Genomic DNA, 21,760 nt, shown 5'->3' with positions numbered 1-21,760 from the left:
TAGAGGGAGACCAAGAGATGAATACGGTAAGCAGATTCAGAAGGACGTAGGTTGCAGTAGGTACTGGGAGATGAAGAAGCTTGCACAGGATAGAGTAGCATGGAGAGCTGCATCAAACCAGTCTCAGGACTGAAGACCACAACAATAACAGCTTTCGCTGTGCCTTCGTGATACAAGTTGTTTGCTTTTCAGAACAGATGCAGTTTTGTCTGGTTAAAGCTGCTGACAAGAGACGTCCTCAAGCCATCTGATGGACTTTTTAGCAATTTCACGCCACTGGTTTAGTCAATAGCGCGTTGCCCACTTTATTAACGTGTTCGTCCTCCTAGAATCGCCTACACCTTGCAAGTTCTTAACCCAGGCGCTTGACTTGTATCCCGTACCCTGAAATATATTCTCTTTATTGGACCTAATTTCCTGCCCCTGATGCTCACCTGACCAGTTGGCCTCCTGTACATTGTCGCCATAAGCAGGATGAAACAAACTTCTTCCCTCCTCGCTCATGTACAAAACTTTCAGGACGATGGTGAAGGGTAAAAGTATTAATTTCAGGTAAGGTACTCTGCTCCGAAAACTACCGAATGTTGTATGTGAAAATCGTTCCGAGCACATTTACTAGAAATGTTGTTACTAAAATTGAAGGGTAGGCAGCTTTCAGAGGTGGTAGTATGGACCAAAACAAGAGAAAAAAATATCCGGTAGCGAGGGCTCTAAAATGTATAACGTAAAGACTATGAACATTACTTCATCTTCGGTACTTTCAAACACATCTCTTCCACCGCAAGCTCTTTGGTTTCCACATTTTTGGAGGCGGTCTGTGGACTAAAACAAAAAAAGTCAAATATGGGCGCTGAATGCATATGGGCACTGGTTCAGTAGACGACATGTTTCACAGTAGGTTCTTTACATGTGTATTTAAGTGCCCGAGTTTACTATACATTTTTGGTTCTTTTGTTGCGTATTTTCATCTCTGAAAGTTGCCTGCCCTACAATCTTCCAACAACAGTAATGGTACACGTATTCTACTGTCTGATGTATCAGAACGGTTCTAAATTGTATCTTCAGACTTGGTCGTTTCCGGACCAGGGTCTCTTACCTCAGACATACATTTATTCTTCTCTATCACCCCTAAAAGTCTGCAACATCATCACAGAATCACCGTATGTAGTGTAAGGCACGCATCTCATTTTTGACTTAACACTTGCTTGTTTTTACCACTGAAATGTTACTGTAGATGTATCATTTTTATCTTATATATTATAATATAGAATGTTTCCATTTTAACGCAACAGCAACCGTTTGCCTATATGTCCGTGCTTATATAACTGCATCGGAGTCGCTCTTGGTTGACCATGATTTTATTACTTCTGTTTTACTAATTAAAAATTTTTGCCACCGCTCGAATTGCTCACAAGCAAAACTGACAGTTGCACGTCGTTGTAGCTACTATAGGAAAATGCGTAATTTTATAAGCTTAAAAATATTAGACCTTTGCGCGCAACAAAATTTCGCTACACACTCGACAAGATTACGCATACGGCGTGACGCACTGGTTTGAAAAGCCTAAACAAAACCGTGCTGTGAAAGCTGTAAACCAAATACTACGACGCTCGGCGGCAGGGACGTGTCTGAGCGAAACATTGAAGCATGCGTGGATCTTTACAAGAGCGAGTTTAGACCTGTTGGATAAACATCCTGTAAAGATACAGGAAGCGTGCTTATTTGGAAGGAAGGCCATCGACATCGGCCACGGACGGCAGTGTCCAGGTAAAGTGCAAGGTGAAAGAATATCTGGAGGAAACAGACGTTCATAAAACGCTTATTGAATTGTTCTGTGACCAAGGAATGGATTTCTACCGTAGAGTATTTGAGCGACTGGTAGAACATCCCGACCGTTGTAACTTGTGAAATTTTCCCGGCGTATTTCTTCTTCTAATAATTTTCGGAAGTGCAGCCAGATCCCGTCGACATCCTGCCACGATACTTAGGCCACAGACGTCCGGCCATCTTCAAGTGAGCCGCGCGGGATTAGCTGTGCGGTCTGGAGCGCTGCAGTCATGGACTGTGCGGCTCGTCCCGGCGGAGGTTCGAGTCCACCCTCGGGCGTGGGTGTGTTTGTTTGTCTTTAGAATAATTTAGGTTAAGTACTGTGTAAGCTTAGGGACTGATGACCTTAGGAGTTAAGTCTCATAAGATTTCACACACATTTGAACATTTTCTTCAGGTTAGTAGACAAGTACTGAAGAGCCCAGTTGCCTTCACGGTATGCCGACTCCCACGCATGTGAAATGTGCTGGCGCGTGCATCAGGTGATGACATGCGCGGGACAGCCGAGTTCTGTGTGCTGCCCTCAATGGCCGTCATTTCCGCACTGCGACCTGATAATGTTAATTACAGGATTCCAATTTTTATCCAGTTGAAAGCCATTGCCACGATTTATAAGATTATAGGCAAGACGTATTTCCACCGATTCTTTGACTACTGAATCCCAAAAAACCTGGACACTGGAGATCAAGTTCTTGTTCTATTGTATTGCACTGAGTGTCCCAGGGAAATGTAGTGTTCTGCTACTGCTCATTTAAACGGTTACCGGAGACGGGTGTATCTCTCGTGCTGTGTACAACGCTCCTGAACAGTTCGGGTCGTCTAGCCTACATATGCAGCACCACACTCAGAGAGAATTTTGTAAACGCCCGCTTTTTTCAGTTGTGAGTAGGCCTTAACAGATCCAGCCAGTGCCAGGCTCTTTGCTGGTGGACGGAAGGTAACTGTGAACTTATTTTTCCTAAGCAATCTGCCTATTCTGCAAGATATATTCCCTCCGTACTCGTATGGAAGGAACGCAATTGGTTTATACTCGTCATCGCTACCCTCGGTGAGTTGCTTCTTGTTATTATAGCTGTGCACGGCCTTCCTTATTTGGCGTGAAGCGTAGCCATTTTCTTTAAAAAACCTTCTCCAAGTGTTCTAATTCTACGTGGTGGTTTCCATCGTCCAATATTACGTGCGCCCGATATATTAAGGTAATACAAGCTAGACGCCTGGAGGTATAAATCTGTGTGCGTGGGTTTTCTTTACATAGAATGTTCCAATGACCCACCATTCTTACGGCCTATTAGCACGTCTAGAGTCCCCTCTTTCGCAGTCTCCATCGAAAACTTGATGTCTTCTTATAGTGAGTTTAAGTGACAAAGGATTTTTATCAGTTCGTGTCTCCCATGAGGCCATACAACAAAAGTATGATCTACGTAACGCCAGAAAACCGTGGGCCATTAAAACAGCAAGACTTTGAGGATAAAACACTTCAGTAGTTGAAACTTCCTGGCAGATTAAAACTGTGTGCCCGACCGAGACTCGAACTCGGGACCTTTGCCTTTCGCGGGCAAGCGCTCTACCATCTGAGCTACCGAAGCACGACTCAGGCCCGGTACTCACAGCTTTACTTCTGCCAGTATCTCGTCTCCTACCTTCCAAACTTTACAGAAGCTCTTCTGCGAACCTTGCAGAAGTAGCACTCCTGAAAGAAAGGGTATAGCGGAGACATGGCTTAGCCACAGCCTGCGGGAGGTTCCCAGAATGAGATTTTCACTCTGCAGCGGAGTGTGCGCTGATATGAAACTTCCTGGCAGATTAAAACTGTGCTCTTGCAAGAGCACTTGCCCGCGAAAGGCAAAGGTCCCGAGTTCGAGTCTCGGTCGGGCACACAGTTTTAATCTGCCAGGAAGTTTCATATCAGCGCACACTCCGCTGCAGAGTGAAAATCTCATTCTGGACTTCAGTAGTTGTCCATTCACCTGAAGATGGCCGTACCTCTCTGGGCTGAAATACCGTGGCAGAACGTCGACGACATCCGGCTGCACACCCGAAAATTATTAAAAGAAGAAATACGCCGGGAAATTTTCAGAAGTTCCGACGATCGGCACGTTCTACAAGCCGCTCAAAGGAGAAAATCCGGACCGTTGATGTTCAAACGTGTGTGAATTCCTAAGGGACCAAACTGCTGAGGTCATCGGTCCCTAGACATACGCACTACTTAAACTAGCGCTAAGGACAACACTCACACCCATGCCCGAGGGAGGACTCGAACCTCCGGTGGGAGGGGACGCACGATTAGTGACATGGCGCCTCCAACCGCGTGGCCACTCCGCGCGGCGACTATGTTGAAAAATAGTGTCATGTATCTGAGTCGCTTTGAAGTGTAGTGCAGCATTCAGTAAAAGCCATAATAATGTGTAACATGGTTTTTGAAGTCCCTTCGTAAAAATCTGACGGGGATTGATTTGAGGTATGGTTAGTGATAATTTGCCTCTCTTAGTTAAGTTTTGGCCGTCCTGTTTTACGTATGTTTCATGAGCTAATGTGTCTCGTTCAAACTGTTGGCGGCATTTCACTACAGCTGGACACGACGTTGCATTTGATCCACACGCCGCCAACATCTGTGGGTAAATGAGACTTTTGCGCACAAAAACACCACTGATCCGCATACTTCAACTTCGGAAGCACATTTCCAGATGCCGCGTCATTTCGCTCCCACACTACGATACAAGTGTTCTCCGTACCGCAGCAGAATTGTGTCTGCACGAAACACGGAAGGTGCGCCGCTTATGAGAATGCGCCATTCGTCTTGTGCATGTGTAAATTACTTTCTGAGGTCTGAACATCAGCTACCGCCCGTCATTCAAACATGATAGCAACAAATAGTGCCCAGTTACTTATTATTGCACGATTCCAGGCGACATGTTGCTAAAGAACCTTAGCTGGTGTGCTCAGGAAAGTGTAGTATGGATTTTCATCGTTCCAAGCACCACAGCTGAAAGGGCTCTCACCCATTAACAACACAATCATTAGCATGTGCGGCACTTCACTACTACACTGTTTAATCCATTGACAGCACACAACTTCATGTTCAGAATCAATTGCCCCCATTGCTGGATCACGTCGTTTACGATGGTAGTGTAATTGTCGCACCACCAATACTCTCCACACTGTATTCTTTCAACTGTGATTGTATTGGGTGGGTTAACGGGTAGTTATTGATGCATCATCTCCCACGCCACCATCTTCGCAATTATAACGTGCGTGCAGTTCTTTATCGAGGACCACCGCTATCTATTGGTCGCTCGAAGATCCCAGTCGATTGTGAGATTCTGTTCAGGGCGACAAATTTGTTCTACGCAGGATGTAGCCTATTGCAAAACTTGTGTCTGAATGTTCGCTCGATTTTCAGAACACTGTACCCCCTCATTCAAGTTTCAGCCACATTGGTCTATTTCTTCGTGTTTGGAATTCGTGTGAATCATGGAAGTCGAGAGATTGTCAAAAAATGGGATGAAGAAGAATTTCGTATGGTGACTAAACATTACTTCATGAAAGGCAAAACGCCTCAGTAGATTAAAGAGAAGCTTGATAAACATTATGGTGACTCTGCACCTTCGATTAGAACAGTTTATAAGTGCAAAATTACCAATTATGCAGCAACCAGTTGCAAATTTGGTTATTTTATGGTTTACGGTCGCTGCACGACTTGGGAACCACATGGAGCCCACCATTCATAAGTTTATAGTAAATGCATGTCTCCAAGTAGCCTTACCTGTACGTGGCAGTCCTCCGTCTTCGACAACCGGTTATGAAGTGTAAACAGTTGTAAATACTATGGGCATTTCACTTGAATGTTGTGTATTGATTATCTAGCGTCACCCAGACCGTCGCTAAAGGCATTTGTTAGGATATATTAGTAGTTTATAAATAAATGAGTTGGCGTTTGATGTCATTAACTCCATTAGGCAGTTCGAGGACGATGCTGTTATATATGCACTGTCTGATCAAAAGTGCCGAACTGAACCTAACGGAACACCTTTGGCATGAGTCAGAGCGTCGGCTTCGCTCCAGACCCCAGCGTCCAACATCACTACCTTCTCTGGTTCCGGCTACTGAGGAAGAATGGGCTGTCGTTCCTTCACAGACATTCAGCCACATCGCTGAAAGTGTCCCCAGCAGAGATGAAGCCGTCATCAAAGCGAAAGCCGTGCACACCTCATATTAGTGTCCAATGATAGGTGTTCCTATGTTGTAACACTAGAAAATTATGGCCAACTGTAGGCAGACATGCAGATGATCGATCCTGTCTTTCAGAAATTGACGGTCGACACTGAACGTAAACAAATGTTATTGTATGACTACGTTTCCCGAAAGGAAGCTTAAGATTCATGGGATGAATCGTCAGGAAACGTAGTGCATCCAGGAAGAAGGTAGCTTCCAAAGCCCTCATTCGACTAGTGCTCGAATATTGTTCGTGAGTGTGGGATTCATGCCAAATCGTATTTATAGAAGATCCAAAGGAGAGCAGCAAGTTTCGTCACAGGATCGTTCATTGAGTGCGAAAGTGTCGCAGAAATGTTCATGCAACTCCATTGGCAGACCCTACAAGCGATGCCGTTAACTGTTAAAATTTCGTGAACGTACAACCTAGGAAGAGTCAACCAGCAGATTGCTTTCTCCTACACATACCTCGTGAAAGGCCGTGAAGATAAGACATTCATGATCACACAGAGGCTTACGAACATTCTTCTCTCTCACCATTCCCGACCGGAACAGCAAGTGGGGGAAATGACGATCGTATGCAAATTACACTCTGCATACATTCGGGAGCTTGCGGAGTATAGCTGTAGCAATTATGCCGTGATCTCATGACTGAGATAATTGTTTCTTATCTCAAAATATGGTTTTAATTACATCGTCTGTAAATTTTGACCCTAAATCTTTGGAACACCTTATATTTAAGTATATACTGCATTAAGGTCGAATACTGTCAAGAAATTGTGTTAAAAATATGATTCTTTATGTGGCAAAGAGCGGCCTGGTTTCTTGCCATTTTCAACAGTGTATCCGGACGAACATCTGATACATCCCCATTTTATCACATGATTGATGTCTAGTATAGTTTTCGGAGTATGATTATTAAAGCGAAAGTTTGTACTACGAGGGGCGTTTGAAAAGTCCGTGCAAAGTCCGAGAGATGGCACAACCTGCGCTATCGAGGTTATGTTTAGTTAGTAGCATCTTTGGAAAGAACGCACATCAACTTTGAGCCATATTGGTCTATTTCTTCGTGTTTGGCATTCGTGTGAATCAAGGAAGTCGAGTGATTGTCAAAAAATGGATGAAGAAGATTTCGTGTGGTGACTAAACATTACTTCATGAAAGTAAAAACGCCTCTGTAGATTAAAGAGAAGCTTGGTAAATATCATGGTGACTCTACACCTTCGATGAGAACAGTTTATAAGTGCAAAATTACCAATTATGCAGCAACCAGTTGCAAATTTGGTAATTTTATGGTTTACGGTCGCTGCACGACTTGGTAACCACATGGAGCCCACCATTCATAAGTTTATAAGTGGTTTCAAAAATTTCGGAGTGACCATATTGGGATAAGTGATGCTGAACGTTCTGGACGCCCTGTGGAGGTTACGACTCCAGAAATCGTTGATAAAATCCATGATATGGTGATGGATGACATGCGTGAGACGCCCCTCATATATCCTTAGAGACTTTTGTAATATATTGTTTGTGGCAACAGTTGTAAAAAGTACGTTTTTAACGTTTACGCAGTAGTTGGAATCTTTGAAACAAGGTTGGATACCGATGTTGAAGGTCGAGAACAACTTATGAATGCTTCTCCCGGTTCAACAGCGGGCGTCAACGAGGAAGCCTTTCGACATCAGCTACAGACGTTGACGTCCAGGGCAACAGTTATATGACACGCACCAAACATCTTCTGCTTGAGATCGTGTAGAGGAGACTGGAATTTCAGTTCATATTCGGTATTAGATTTTAATCGAAAAATTAAATATGCGTCGATTTGTAGCAATGTTAGTTTCTCGTTTAATGGTCGAAAATCAGAAGTTACGTGGAGAGAAGCTTCTTGATGTAGTTGGCGATGAGGATGCAGAGAGTCGTCACAAGAGATGACCATAGTATAAAGAGCTACGTGATTGAGATGAAGGTCCTGTCATCACAGTCGGATGGAAAAGGAACTGCAAGCCTAAAAATTGCACAACTGTGGTTAATCATTGTCGAAATAATACAAAAAGTTTTTTTCACAGTTCGCTCGAAATTTAGGTTCAATAACTTGCGTCAAAGACGCTGATCATTACTATGGAAACATTCTGAAAAGAATTCAAGAGAAAATTCTTAAAAAGACACCAGAGTTGTGGTAAGAAATCTTGTGATTCCTCTTCTATAACAACGCACTCGCCAACTCAACTTCGACAATTTGTGTCAAAATTGAGATGTATGTTGTCATCCAGTAGCTCAAGTCCTCAGCTCTCGTTTCACATGGCTTTTCCTTGTTTTCAGTATCTCAACATCGTAAACGGATGTACTTGTTCGGTTGGATAAATTCTTCAGTGATTTGAATCCAATATGTGTAAATCCTTAAAAATTTTAGAAAAATTGGCATGTGGCTTCTGTTGGACATTTTTACCCAACAATCCCTGTATTTTGAGCGGTTTAGCTTGCCCATGTAGCTTGGTTGTAATTTATTGGATAGTTCACAGTCGTTTTATCCTTCAGCCTACCACATTGAGAAAACGGTCACATGCACACTATTTCTCAACACAGTAGTTTCTTCTAAACGTACAATAATAGTAGCGCCCATTTTGCTAAACTGCTCACAGTAAATTCTTTGTTGCTAGCCAAACCATGTTCCCTTGGTTACTATAACTTCAAGGTTATTATGTTTACAGTCATACACTACCATTCCTACCAACTGCAGCGGATAACGAATACATGTAATAGAAAATAACCCACCTTGCCTACATGTTTTGTCAACTTGTAACCTTGGAAGCTTTTAAAACTGTTAATGAAGCGAGTATTTGTATTACATGGTTAAGTTATCAAATTAGACAAATTATAAGGCAGTTCGTACTATCATACGCCACCGAAAACCAGGACTAGTTAGAAGTACGTGAATATGCATACATCTGGAATTACATGGGAGTGCACAGCGTGAGGAAGCAGCAAATTTACCAAACTTTAATAAGATTGTTAATATAAAACGTATACGTACTTGATACCTATTACTTATTAAGTATGATTGTTAAGTATGTTATTAAGTATGATTGTAGGGTTAACCTCGCCGCAGGTGCCACGGTGACTATCAAATTGCCTCAACTTTTATCTTGTGATCAAATGTGCTAGTCAATATTAACTAGCTTTAACTGTTCTAAAAATTGTAATAATAAGACCAGTTGCATACACAGTTTCTAGTAGAGGACAGAACCATCCCCGCCCATTGAATTTCTCCTCTTGTGATGAAATTTCATCGTCTGATTGCAATACCTGTCGTTGTGCACGATTTTGCAGTGAAGACTTCTCACTCCAACGAGAGGATGTCCGAAAAAGTTTCCGTTACTGTAGTTACCTAGTCTATTTTCCTCTACTCTGGCAAGCTACATGTAATACATTTTGTAGCCCAAGATCTCTCTGTTAAATGCCCTAACTGTATGCTGCATCGAATGTCACTGAACCAGGCAAACATTCAGCGGAGGTTGTCCCAAAAGAACGGATGTTAACGAGGCAAAAGAAATGAGCGAATTAAACAATTTGTGACATTTTAGTATTGTATCATTTAAAAATAGATATAACGAGCGAGGTGGCGCAGTGGTTAGCACACTGGACTCGCATTCGGGAGGATGACGGTTCAAACCCGAGTGCGGCCATCCTGATTTAGATTTTCCCTGATTTCCCTAAATCGCTCCATGCAAATGCCAGGATTTTTCCTTTGAAAAGTTACGGCCAGCTTCCTTCCCCATTCTTTCGTAATACGATGGAACCGATGATCTCGCTGTTTGGTCCGCTAGCTCCAAACCAACCAACTAACCAACAAAAATTTATATTACAAAAATTAATATTGCGCTACGAACAGAACTGAGGAAGATAAACACAGAGACTATGGAGTTGATATGTTTCAAAAATTCATTATATTTATAGCAAATAAAATTGGAATGTCGTCTGTAGAGAGGCAAAAAGCTTATCGTGAAAGAAAGAAGAACATCAAACAGCTGACGTCTTCTACAGCCAACGGATTGACGTCACAACATTAATCGCCACTCATTCAACGACATTGAGCGCACGTTTAAGATCAAAAAGAGGCAAAACTGGGAGAAAAAGTTAGTTGGTTTAGGTGCGCTTTTACAAGCTATCTTCACTGATAACGAGATTGTATACTCAGAACTTTGGAGGTTGTGCTTTAACGAAGAGTTGACACGGATGACGGAAAAGAAGTATATTGCGTAATTCGGTACAAGGGGCAGTCAAATGAAAACGAGGCATACAGAAAAAAATAAGTAAATTGTTTATTATTTCAGAAGTAGTCGCCGTAACTGTTAACACATTTATCCCACTGTGAGACAAGAAGGCTAGTGCCTTTATGGAAATATGTCCGCGTTTGCTAACAGAAATATGATTCGTCCGAAGTATACAGGGTGTTACAAAAAGGTACTGCCAAACTTTCAAGAAACATTCCTCACACACAAATAAACAAAAGATATTATGTGGAAATGTGTCCGGAAACGCTTAATTTCGATGTTAGAGCTTTTTTTTTAGTTTTGTCAGTATGTACTGTACTTCCTCGATTCACCGCCATGATTTCATACGGGATACTCTACCTGTGCTGTTAGAACATGTGCCTTTACAAGTACGACACAACATGAGGTTCATGCACGATGGAGCTCCTGCACATTTCAGTCGAGTGTTCGTACGCTTCTCAACAACAGATCGGTGACCGATGGATTGGTAGAGGCGCACCAATTCCATGGCCTCCACGCTCTCCTGACCTCAACCTTCTTGACTTTGATTTATGAGGACATTTGAAAGCTCTTGTCTACGCAACCCCGGTACCAAATGTAGAGACTCTTCGTGCTCTTATTGTGGACGGCTGTGATACAATACGCCATTCTCCAGGGCTGCATCAGCGCATCAGGGATTCCTTGCGACGGAGGGTGGATGCATATATCCTCGCTAACAGAGGACATTTTGAACGTTTCCTGTAACAAAGTGTTTGAAGTCACGCTGGTACGTTCTGTTGCTGCGTGTTTCCATTCCATGATTAATGTGATTTGAAGAGAAGTAATAAAATGAGCTCTAACATGGTAAGTAATCGTTTCCGGACACATGCCCACATAACCTATTTTCTTTCATTGTGTGTGAGGAATGTTTCCAGAAAGTTTGGCCGTACCATCTTGTAACACCCTGTATATCGACGGTTACAAATGTCTTTTCTCTGGACTCCAAAAATAGGGCAGTCGCATTGCAAGAGATAGGGGCTGCATGGAGGATGTGTAAGGTTTAAATGGTTCAAATGGCTCTGAGCACTATGCGACTTAACTTTTGAGGTCATCAGTCGCCTAGAACTTAGAACTAATTAAACCTAACTAACCTAAGGACATCACACACATCCATCCCGAGGCAGGATTCGAATCTGCGACCGTAGCGGTCGCTCAGCTCCAGACTGTAGCGCCTAGAACCGCACGGCCACTCCGGCCGGCGATGTGTAAGGGCTTCCTAGCGAAACTTCTGCGGTATGGTTGAAACAGCATCATTATGTTGCGGAATAATGTCGGCCCACATGTTGCCAACGTTGTTTCGACATCCTCCATGCAGTCCCGATCTCTTACAATGTGAAGGCCGCGTTTTTGGAGCAACAAAGAAAGGCATTCGTTGCCGCCGATTTACTTCGGACTAAGAGGGGACACCAGAGTACAATTGTGGTTCCGTAGGCACCGTAAATAGTTTTCCATGAAGGCGCTGACCGTCTTGTACCACAGTAGGATAAATATATTAACAGTTTTGGCGATTGCTTTTGAAATATAAAACAATTTACTTAGTTTTTCGCATCCCTCTTGTTCTCATCTGACTGGCCGTTGTATTAAATTCTACTCTATGAAGAGTTCTGAGCTGCAGTGACCATCAACAAAGCCATCCTTTTCCGACTCCTTATCGAAGCGAATACTCGCTTAGATAGAACAAAGATGTGCTAAAAAGCTGTGCTTATGCCCACTGCCGTAAGTCCAAATAATAAAAGTGTCGTCTTCGAACCTAAAAATTTGGACAGGTTTTAAACTCTCCAACTCCAGGTTACGTTCCTTGAAATCTTCCATACACAAATTGGCAATGAAAGGCGACGACGGACTTCCCGTCGAAACTCCATCTGTCTGCTCCTAGAACTGGTAACAGAGTAAAAATTTAGTGGAAGTCAGTGACGTCGAAATAGGTTCGTTGTTTCAACACTAAACGTAACCTCAACAAACCGTAACGAATCAGGCGGAGGAATGTGAGTGAAGCGTGTCCACATCAGCACTTACTAAAATATTAGACGCACTCCTTCCAATCAACACAATAAATACGCGGAGTTCTTAACACGCCAACCTACTAGTGGCCTCAACAATCAAGGTGATCCGCTACACTTTGTCGGAGCACGAATTTTAATTACAATACGTCTGAGAGGAATCACTCCCTTGTGGATCTTCGGAAGGTCTTACAATCTTGTAAGACATCATAGTAAGAATCAAGACTTTTGATAGTCTGTCTCGACAAGGAACTTTTCTTCAGGAGTTTGTCAGTTTTCCTCTCAGCAATTTTTGTCGCGTTAGGACTGAGTATGCGATACCCAACATCAAATAGTAAATTCTTCTTCTTTTGTAGATTATACTGCTTGGCCAACACAAATGCAGCATTGTCCCTGTCTGGGTAAAATAACAGTATCAGGATGCACTCTGAGTGAACACAAAGTAGTTTCTAAGTTGTAATAATATTAGTTTTAGGCGGACGTTCCCCCATCCCCACCATCCACCCCCACCGCCACCAAACATCCACATTTCATACACGACGTGTTTCTCTTGTGGCCTCTTGAACAGCTCCCAGAGAAAGTTTAAAATCAGCTTGTATGACAGGACTTATAAAATCAACTACTGATGAATATCTAGGCGTCGGTGAAAAGTTCCAACCTTTACTTAGCACGGATAAAACTGCGCCGTTCAGAGATTTTTCGCTGACGACGACGACAGATCATCGAGATAAGATATCACACACTGAGCCACGTGGCATGTCATATATCTGTCAGACGATTAGCATCTTTTAGCAACAGTGTATTGAACGTAAGCAACAGCCGGAAAAAATCGGCGATTACGGACTATTCCGTTTGAACCAGTCAACTAATGTGGGTATAACAATGCAAAAATTCTAGTATGCTAGTAGAATTACTGGGATAGTATTACTGAGGAGCTTATTGAGATAAATTTCGAAGTTATAAATATGTGGAGAGGTTTTATATTAAATTCTGCTTGGAATCCTACTCTCTCTATCAACAGAGGTTCAGAGCTGGCGCTACTCGTCCACATGTTGTTGGCTAATATTTCATCACCAATAACGTGGGGCTTGGTCATCGCTGGTTGTTTGGTGGCACTAGAGCTGTTGACGGTGTGTATTGTCTTTCTGCAAGCGCCGTCTTATGATTTCCTGGTTATCATGGCCCCGCCAAACGCACAGCGCTCTCTTGTTTCATTTGAGGCTTGAAACTGGTGGTGTGTTCACCTGTCATATTACTGGCGATTGTCGATTGCGTTACATGACTGTATTCCCTTACGTTACCGCATTTTAACATTCGATACGCAGGTAGAAGTTCAGATTTCATGTACTTTATTTGGTGAAAAGTGTAGGGTTGTGAATCAATGTAATTTCCCCTTTCCACCTTCCTACCCGCGGATGGTTGACGGGTAGAACGGCCGTTGCTAAGTTTTCATATAGCCAAACACTTTTCCACTTTCATCAGTAGGGTAGTTACGTGAGGAAACAAGTAAAATTATCTGATGATTCAGATTTATAAGCGACTAAGAACATTTTTCTATACCGTCTCCCAGTATGGGTTGAAGAGCATTTCTATGGCGCTCTCATCCTAATCAAACAATTCTGTAACAAAATTAATGCGCAGGTTGCACTGTGGGGTTTCGGGATAGCAGCTGGATGATGTTGACTTTTTGCCACAATACTTGGGCTGGTAAGCGTTCAGCTACCTTCAGGTGAGTGTTAGTGGCGGACACCCACCTGAAGATGGCTGAGCGTTTACCAGCCCAAGTATTGTGGCAAAAAGTCAACATCATCCAGCTGCTATTCCGAAAGTTCATAAAATATTCAGTATGCTGGGAAAATTTCACAGTAGGGTAGGTTGTTAGAATTTATTTTCTGAGTCACAATGAGGTAATATGACGACTTCGTGTTTGTTTATGTAGAACTTCAGTGAAAATGACGATATGAACAGTAATCTCTCTCATTATCATAATTACTAAACTATTAAATTTTGTTGTCCGATTTGCGGTTATGGGAAAAATAATAGGACTAGTTCTTGGTGCATTTTGATTGAGTCCATCTCTCACACTGCGTACTCTCCACTGATTGTTGACCACTTGTTGACAGTTAACAAGGCTGAAGCATTTCCGATCACAGAGTTCTCATCTTAACCCGAAGGTGAATCATCTTGTCACGTGAGTCCGCAGCTCATGGTCTAGTGGCTACGGTTGCTTCCTCTGGATCACGGAGTCCCCGATTCGATCCCCGACCGGGTTGGGGATCTTCTCTGCCCAGGGACTGGGTGTTCTGCTCCTCATCATCATTGGTGACAGTGGCTAGATGTGACTGTGTAAAAATTGGACTGTGTCAAAACTGCGACTTTGTACAGTCGCTGATGGACGCGCAGTTGAGCGCCCCACAAACCAAACATCATCATCTAGTCACGTGCGCTGTTTGCAGCAAACAGGCATACAAGCATGATTTTTCGGCTTACGTGCATTTCCTTCACGTATCTTGGTAATTTTTTCTTTAGCTTCTCGTTTTGATTGTTCTACTTCTCCGACTATCTCACTACAAAGGTAGTCAAAAATGCAGATTTAATTTTTCTTTGGTTGTTTCGCTGTCCGCCTCCCTTTGAGCCGTAGTGTGATCATAGCACTAACGGAATTTGTTAGAACGTAACAACGTGGCCCCCGACTCCTTTAATAGCAGACCCCAATTCACGTCATGACGGCAGAGCTTCCCGAAGCACAACGCACCTTTTTATACCATTACTGTTGGTACAACAACACTCCAAAGACATGTCTCAGTACATAGTTTAAATATTCGGTGGTTATTCCGAGCTATATGATTCATAGGAAGACAAAATATTTCGCTCCAACAACACAATTTTAAATTCTCTGTACTGTATTTCAATTCCACACACAGCCACAGCATAACGGTGTTTGGGCGGATTGGTGACGGTGACAGTCTAACGCAAGGCACACGGTAATATCTTACCGCTGTAACGTCTAACTCCATCCTTCCCCACAAAATCCACTACGAGTACTGTGAAAAGCAAGCACAATTTTACCACAAAATGGAGGCTAGTTGCTACCGGACGACTCGACCAGAATAAATAAGCCGAATTCAATGAGTTAGTGAAATATTTAATGAAAAAATGCAAAGATAATCTTACTTCGTTAACGTTACGAGAACACGAAGCCATATTCGACCTTTCGATGCTTATTTTACTAAACAACATTCTTTTTCTCGAGAAAAAAACAAAAGGAAAGTAAATCACGTCTACCAGACCGCAAACAACTTTACAAGCTCGAAACAAAGTAATACAGCAATATTATTAAACGAAACGCTTTACACAGCGCTGTACAAATGTATCCATCCTCATTTCTGAATCAATCACAGCAAACGTCATATGCACCCTGGATTTACGAGTCCCGAAATAAGTGACTCGCAACATGAAAGCAGTGTCTGTTCCTCAATAGCTCCCACAACGAGTTCTGTGACATCTAATATGAAGACGTCTTCCAGCACCGCCCCTCCTCCTTATGTGATTTCATCACTTCTATGTCCGGACCTGGTAGCTGAGTGGTCAGGGTGATGGAATGTCATCCCTAACGGCCCGGGTTCGATTCCCGGCTGGGTCGGAGATTTTCTCCGCTCAGGGATTGGTGTTGTGTTGTCCATCATCATTCCATCCCCATCGACACGCAAGTGGCGTCACCTCGAAAGACTTGCACCAGGTCTACCCGTCTACCAGACTGGAGGCCCTAGCCACACGGCATTTCCATTTCCATCAATTTTATTTCTAAATATGAACGCATCACTAGATGATACGTACGGAAGTTGACACTCTGTAGCTAGCTGATCTGAAGGAAATGAAATCACAGTATAGATGTACGCCAGAAACAAGTAAAAATGAAGTATGTCACTCGCTGCTAAAATTTTTGGCGTTCGTACCGTGTGGACGTGTCAAGGTCGCTCAATGCCACTGACACCACGCTGGTAGTCACCTATTTTGACAGCCGCCCTCCTGTACGGAATCTGCTAGACCGCTAGTCATAGGGCTGTCGCTGGTCAAGGGATTTCTACACCAGTACTCAGCTCTACTAAAAATTTCTTGGACTCATCCTTCAGTCTGCGATGAGGCTCTCTTTACTTTCGTAACAATTGTCTCACATGGATACGGAATCATAGCAGGTCTTTCCCTTTTTGTGACTACCTTGCTTGGTGTGTGTTCTACAATGCTTCTGAATGTGATCCATTTGTGTTCCACTTCTTCATCCTCAGAGACGAATGTTCGATGTTGACGACTCAGGTAATCCGCGTGTAATCTGTACAATCCCCATTGCAATCGGCTATTAATATTTCCATTTCTTCACAAGAGCTCCAAATCACCGTAGTTGGCATGCTACAGGGCGTGTTGCTTCTCCAGTTACGAATATCCCCATGGTTCCTTGCTGTACTTCATTTTCTAGCGATGCCTTCCCGTTAAGGAGAGACCCAGAATCCCATTTCACGTGTCTTAAATTTCTGATGTTTTGATATTCTCAGAACATATGAAAGACATTGATTTGAATTTCCTACTGTATGTTAAGGACAGTATTGTTATTCTAGTGACCTACAGTGAAGGGTCTGCACTAATAAGAAATGTTTTATAATTTTTAACTCGTACTTTTATTAAAATTTTCACAACACATCCATATGAATATATATTCATGAGTGTTGATACATGGCTTTGCTGATGACTTGAAGGAACCTGTTAAAATTTCAAACCATTATGTATCTGTGGTGGAAAATGTATAAACTGAGGAAAAGATGTTTATAATTTTTATGTGAAAATTCTTGCCTATATTATTTTTTAAAAGAGCTTGTTTCATATTGTTGCTTATCTCCATCACTACTGCTAACAAATAACAGCTCTCTTCTCCTTTTTCTAGCTTCTGGCTAAAAAAATCAGCTTTTCTTACTGTTGCCCTGTTCTTTTCACACAATCCTTTCGCTGTGTGCGCCACTACACGTGTTCCTAGCTCCTCTTGTGCAATTCATTTACTACAGCTTCGACTATTTATATATAGTATGCGGACCCAATTTTTGTGTTCTCACGTCAAAAAATACACACGAAACCGTAGTTGGAACATATCTCCTTTGATTTCTGGTTCATTTTTATACACTGCTGCTGCGCCACTGCGAAGAAAACACCCCAAATGTTAGCTTTGTTTGCACATTTCGTAAGGATTTTTCTGAAGAAACACTCTTGATACACTAACCAAAACACGAAAACAAAGATTGTTTATGGAAGTCGCTGAAAAAATCAAAAAAAGAACATCAAGACCATAACTGTGCAGAAAAGGCCGTCTAGAGTAAATAGTTTCGCAAGTACCTGGCCAGATGTGTCAACGTATTTCTTGAGGAGCAAATATAAATACGATGAAAGTTACAAGAAACTATTTCCATCCAATAATTAATACAGCAAGTTTCCAGATACTCGTATTGATGTGGTTTCGAGATTGTATGGTGAACTGAAAAACCTGGATAATATAAAACACAAGTTTTAATGAAAATGCTCTTAACTGACAAAATTGAAAAATTTGCAAAGTTATACATAAATCATACTGCATTTTGCATCACAAGTTTTCCATTCACATTTAGGAAATGATCGTGCAGTTCTGTTTTCCATTCACTTTTTTCCTGACGACAGTTCTAATTTTTTTGGACTCTTAAAATGCTGATACAGTTTAATGAATTTTGTGTAGCATACTATAATTACAAATGAACGTATTTCATTGCCTCTTTGTGGACTGTGAAGAATTCCTCGATTACATCATCTCCGTTCTCTTCCTGACCGAACACCAGATCCCGGCAGATCACCGAAGCGCTGTCGCACTGGGATAGCACTTGGATGAGTGACCATCCGTTCTGCCGAGCGCTGTTGGCCAGAGGGGTGCACTCAGCCCTTGTGAGGCAAACTGAGGAGCGACTGCGGTCTCGGAAACTTACGGCCGGAAGCCAGGTGTGCTGACCACATGTACCTCGGCATCCGCATCCAGTGACGCCTGTGGGCTGAGGATGACACGGCGGCTGGTCGATACCGTTGGGCCTTCATGGCCTGTTCGGGAGGAGTTTAATTTTTTCTAGTTTTAAGTAGACGTACGCAAAACATCGCAGTACCAACATCCTGCGAGACCTAAAGTGACGTCGGCCGTTGTGGCCAAGAGGTTCTAGGCGATTCACTCCAGAACCGCTCTGCTGATACGGTCGCAGCTTCGAATGCTGCCTCGGGCATGGATGTTTGTGGTGTCCTTAGGTTAGTTAGGTTTAAATAGTTCTAAGTCTAGGGGACCTCAGATGTTGAATCCCATAATGCTCAGAGCCATTTGAATCTAAAGCGAAAACTAAATCTCATGCAGAGATGGCAGTAGACCTTTTGTATTGGTCATCATGCCGGTGTGAGCGTGGAGGGGCTCCACCTCTTAAAAAAAATAATTTGGCATGATTTCTCTCAGGAGCACAACAACTCTGTTAGTCAATAAAATGGAAGCAGTCTTGATTGCATAACTTTTTTTATGTGGTGACCGGTTTCGATCTTTTTGTAAGATAATCTTCAGACCATGAATGTCTGCCGCAGGTGGTGGCGCATGGCAACCCTCTTGCTTGTGGCTGGTGGTGTACTGCCAGAGATGATCTTATAAAAAGTTCGAACCCGGTCACCACATTAAAAAAGTTATGCGATCAAGACTGCTTCCAGTTTATTTATAATAATTACAGACCGGTGTTTTCCTATATAAGAACTATCTTCTTTAAAATCTGTTAGTCAATGCCAATCCGAATAACTGCTTGCGTAAGGGAAGAGGTGGAGTAATGCATTACTGACTTGCTCAATCTGTGAAGCTCTTGCTCTTGAACAATTCATCAATTTTCTGTGAAAGTGTAATCACTTGTTCGTTCAGATGACATGTACGTAACTTCTGTCGAACTCTCTCCAATTCTTATGATTCCTTCGTGGTGTTTTTTTTTTTTTTAATTTTTATTTATTTTTCCTCTTTTTTTTTTACGTAAGGTGACGGGATCGCCCAGTTAGGGATGTGCGTTACATTCTATCCGTGTAAAATGCTGTCGAGTTTAAGATTGTGTTGTTGAAGCGAAAGAATGGGAGTTGCCGTACAGCGACAAGGACGCGGGTATCTGTTGTTGACTCATATTCAGTTTGTGAAGCTTTTTCTCCCGAATAAATTATTCAGTTTTTTTCAAATTTTAAGCATTTGTTTGTACATGTACATCACATCTACCGATTACCGTGTCATGCTGATTATTACTTCATTGTTGCGTCGTCTTTTTGTGTCTGAGTGTATTTCATGGATGGCCAATGGTGGACTGTGGTCCATGTCGTCTTGCGGCAGTAAAATATGAGTCACATCTGCAATAGCCTATTCTCAATGAAAATGTACGCTCTAACTGTAACAGAACGCTACAGGTTTCGTTTTTACTTTTTTTAAATTACCAAAAAATGCTTGAATGATATACAAATTGGGTGATTCATTTTCTGATAATCAGGAGCGTGTCTTGTGCCAAAATGTTGAAAACACTTTGTAGATACTTCTTTTGCGAATCAAACTGAGGGGTCCAAAAAAATGTATCCACTGTTTAAAAGCGCATAACTTGCAAAATAATTGACGGAGGTGTCTCATTTTTGGTGAAAGTGTGGCTTAAAGCCCAACTTAAAGATACCACTGTAGGTGCTCGATATGGTCACCATTAACATCCACACACAAACGATGCCGCCGAACTGCAGCACGAACTACTGACTGCAACGTGTTCAGTTGGATGTTTGCACATGAGTGTACGATGGATTCTCGACGTTCACCCAAAGTGCGTAGCTTTCGTCGATAAACGACGTCCCTTAGTGTTCCCCACAGGTAATAGTCCAGTCGAGTTAGGACTGGGGAACGTGGTGGATACTCCACAGCACCTCTACGGCCTACCCATCTTGCACTGGTACAGTTACCGGTGAGGTGTACCTTCAGAAACTTCAGTTATCCATTTTACCTGCCATCCTTGTATGGAGACGGCAGAGTTTACTTTCAAGAAGATGGTGCCCAAGCCCACTAACAAAATTGTGTTAGAGCGTATCTCGACGAAAATCTACCAGGAAGATGGATAGGTCATAGAGGTGCTGTGGAGTATCCACAGACCAAACTCCTCTGGACTTTTACCTGTGGGGAACACTAAAGGACGTCGTTTACCGACAAAAGCCACGCACATTGGATGAACTTCGAGAATCCATCGTACACTCATGTGTAAATATCCAACTGAACACGTTGCAGTCAGCAGTTTGTGTGTGGATGTTAATGGTGACCATTTCGAACAACTACAGTGATATCTTTAAGTTGGGCTTTAAGCTACACTTTCACCAAAAATTAGATAACTCCGTCAATTAGTTAGCAAGTTATGGACTTTTAAACAGTGGATACACTTTTTGGGACCCCTCTGTATATATTTTTTTCATTTACTGCACAAACTGTCGCCACTAAGAGCAGTCTCACGATGTCTTTTGCTAAGTGTCGCCTATCCCATACTTGCCAACCTTAGCCCCTAGACAGGTGGGGCGGCTGTTGTTGACGGTGCGCGCGTGTTTCGGCAGGTGGCCGCCGCGGCGCTGCTGCCGCCGTCGCTGGCGGCGCTGTCGCTGCCGGCGCAGAACGTGTGCGCCAAGTGCAACGTGAGCTTCCGCATGACGTCGGACCTGGTGTACCACATGCGGTCGCACCACAAGGGCGAGTCGCAGGCCGAGGCGCTGCGGCGGCGGCGCGACCAGGACAAGCTGCGCTGCCCCGTCTGCGCAGAGACGTTCCGCGAGCGCCACCACCTCACGCGCCACATGACGGCGCACCAGGACAAGGAGGGCGACCTCGTCGACGACAAGTGACCCGCGCCCAGGTCCGGCCGCCGCCGACGACACGACGACCACGCCGACCCCTACCTGCGCTTCGACTGACGCGGCTGCCCGCCGGCCTCCGTCTGGCCAGGCAACGCCTCGCACCCTTGTCTGGAGACCGTTCCTACACGACACAGCAGCGAGTAATGGAGATAGCCAAGGATGTATCCAAGACTCGCACCGAAGAGTGTGTGTGTGGGGGGGGGGGGGGGGGGAGACTTGACGAAACATAGGGCAGCATAGGCTTCCCCTGATTACCAAAAGTTGTTATTGAGGAACCATCCTCGATGCAACTATGCGATTTGTTGCAAATGGTAGCTTAATGCTAGCGTAACTGTGGTGTGCGTTCTATAACACCTTCGGTGCACACACCATCAGATTATTTGACTTGTAGCTCTAACGAAGTAGGCGAGTGTCAGCAATATGTCTCGTGGTCTTATCGTGGCGTGTTTATCTTCTGCCGTTAGGTCAGACGATAGAAAT

At 43.2% G+C, this 21,760-nt stretch overlaps 1 protein-coding gene across 1 annotated transcript in view; it reads left to right on the top strand.

The window, feature by feature from the left end:
* The window catches only part of LOC126285071 (PR domain zinc finger protein 8), a 38,759-nt gene extending 17,357 nt beyond the window's left edge, over nt 1-21,402 (top strand). Inside the window, exon 5 of the mRNA XM_049984394.1 lies at nt 20,984-21,402. Coding sequence (XP_049840351.1) covers nt 20,984-21,268 — 285 coding nt within the window. The 3' untranslated portion in view covers nt 21,269-21,402. The remainder of the gene's footprint in view (nt 1-20,983) is intronic.
* Nucleotides 21,403-21,760: the final 358 nt, after the last annotated feature.

Source organism: Schistocerca gregaria, chromosome 8 (assembly GCF_023897955.1).
Source record: "Schistocerca gregaria isolate iqSchGreg1 chromosome 8, iqSchGreg1.2, whole genome shotgun sequence".
Taxonomy (NCBI): Eukaryota; Metazoa; Arthropoda; class Insecta; order Orthoptera; family Acrididae; genus Schistocerca; species Schistocerca gregaria.
The sequence above is the reverse complement of the archived record's forward strand: the minus strand, read 5'-3'. Positions and strand labels throughout refer to the sequence as shown.